Below are 1,800 nucleotides of genomic sequence, written 5' to 3' on the forward strand. Positions count from 1 at the left end.
CCCGGGTCCAGGACTTGAAATGTGGTTGGCCGTGTGGGAATTCCAGCACCTTTACCACCTTGCCATCTGCTGGTCCCCCATGTTTCATTATTTCTTTTTCTTTTCTTTTCTTTTTTTCTTTTTCTTTTTTTTTTGGAGAGGTTTTTGCTATAGGGCGCGTGCGCTCACCAGACAGACAGAGAGACAGAGAGACAGAAAGCGAGAAATCACCCCCCAGGGGGAATGGTCACGCCACAATCCCTTCTCCTCCTTTCTCCTCTCGGACGCAAACCTACACATGCACACACGCCTGGCGTTAAGTTTTAAGCCATCAGGTCTGGGACGCAAACCGCGGTCGAACACATGGGAGCCTAGCGACATAGCCATTACGCTAACTGCTGGTCCGCCCATATTTCTTTATTTCTAAAAATTGGGTCAAGCTTTTTTTTCTCTTATTTTATTGTTTTTTTTTTTTTAGTGAGATTTTTGCTATAGGACATGTGTGCTCACCGGAGAGACAGAGAGCCAGAAAGTGAGAAATCATCCCCGGGAGATGGCCATCCTGCAATCTCTTCTCCTCCATTCTCCTCTCAGGATTTTAGACATGCACGCACACGCACCCAGTGTGTTTTAAGCTGCCAGGTCTGGGACTTGAACTGCAGTTGACTACATGGGAGTCCAGCGACAAACATTACGTCATCTGCTGACATCTTTTTTCTTCTTTTTTGTCCTTAGTGGGAGGGCCAGTCTGAAAGAATTAGTCCAGCCTGAATGAAGCTGTGCATTGTCTCATCTAACCCTACAGTAACTCGGAGAGGGGCTCCCATGTTCCAGCTGAGGGATGGACCACCTAGGGCCACACGGCGGGTCTGGCCAGCTGCAAACTCCCAGCCCCCCATGCGGACTCCAGGATCAGTCTGCAGGGCTCAGGGGTCCCAGCATCGTGCCTTTCCGCATCACTGTCACTACACACGTGCTGGGCCCCCGGGGTCCGAGCAGAGGCCCCCCTGCACTGAGCCCTCTCTCTGGTTTCTCTCTTCGTGGTCCTCGCAGACTGAAGGGCAAGAGCTTCCGGCTGCGCAGCATGGCTGGCAGGGAGCTGTGGCACCGTTTCCAGCGGCCCCTGCGGGACCTGCAGCCGTGGAGGGACCTGGCCCAGCGGCTTCTGGATGTCACCACCAGCCTGCCTGACCTGGCCTCCATTCACACCTTCCTGCCCCAGATCGAGGTAACTAGTCCTGCCAGGAGGGCTGGCCAGCGTGATGGGCACAGAGGCTGGCCAAGGTGGCCGTTCCACCCTCTCCCAGGGAAAGGAGTGTTCCTGGGCCCTCTGGATACCTGGGATGAGCTCCCGGCACGTCCTGGCGAGACCTGATGCACGGGCCATGTCCACACTTGCACGTTAGTGGGACAAAGGTCACCCTCAGCTTTGGGGTAGAAGGCATGGTCAGCTTGATCCCAGAGCCCAGCGCTGGCCCTCCCCACCAGGGGGCCCCACTACTGGTGGCCCCCTCAATTGGCAGAATCTGCAGTTGCCTGAGAGAGCAGCATGTCTTATGGCTACAAGTGACAGAAACACAACCGCAGTGGCTTAGAACCCAGAAATCCTCGGGGACCAAGGCTGACATGATGGCTGGACAGTGTCCTCCAGGACCCAGGTTCTTCCTAGGCCACACCCCTTCGTGCTCCAGGATGGCTGCTGCTCCATGCCATCACCTGCCATCCCATGAGCAACAGGAAGGTGCAGGCAGGGTCTGGGTGTGGGAAGGGATCTCTCTGCAGCCACTTCTGCCTTTCAGCAGGCTTAAATTCCTGCCTTAC

At 55.4% G+C, this 1,800-nt stretch overlaps 1 protein-coding gene across 3 annotated transcripts in view; it reads left to right on the forward strand.

Moving 5' to 3' along the window:
• SYNE3 (spectrin repeat containing nuclear envelope family member 3) overlaps positions 1–1,800 on the forward strand; it is a 110,833-nt gene that overhangs the window by 79,469 nt on the left and 29,564 nt on the right. For all 3 annotated transcript variants that reach the window (XM_006165369.2, XM_006165370.3, XM_027767077.1), the window contains exon 8: positions 1,033–1,207. In XM_006165369.2, the coding sequence (XP_006165431.1) occupies positions 1,033–1,207 (175 nt within the window). The remainder of the gene's footprint in view (positions 1–1,032; positions 1,208–1,800) is intronic.

The sequence above is a fragment of the Tupaia chinensis genome, unplaced genomic scaffold (genome assembly GCF_000334495.1).
Source record: "Tupaia chinensis unplaced genomic scaffold, TupChi_1.0 Scaffold143913_1, whole genome shotgun sequence".
In the NCBI taxonomy this organism is placed as follows: domain Eukaryota; kingdom Metazoa; phylum Chordata; class Mammalia; order Scandentia; family Tupaiidae; genus Tupaia; species Tupaia belangeri.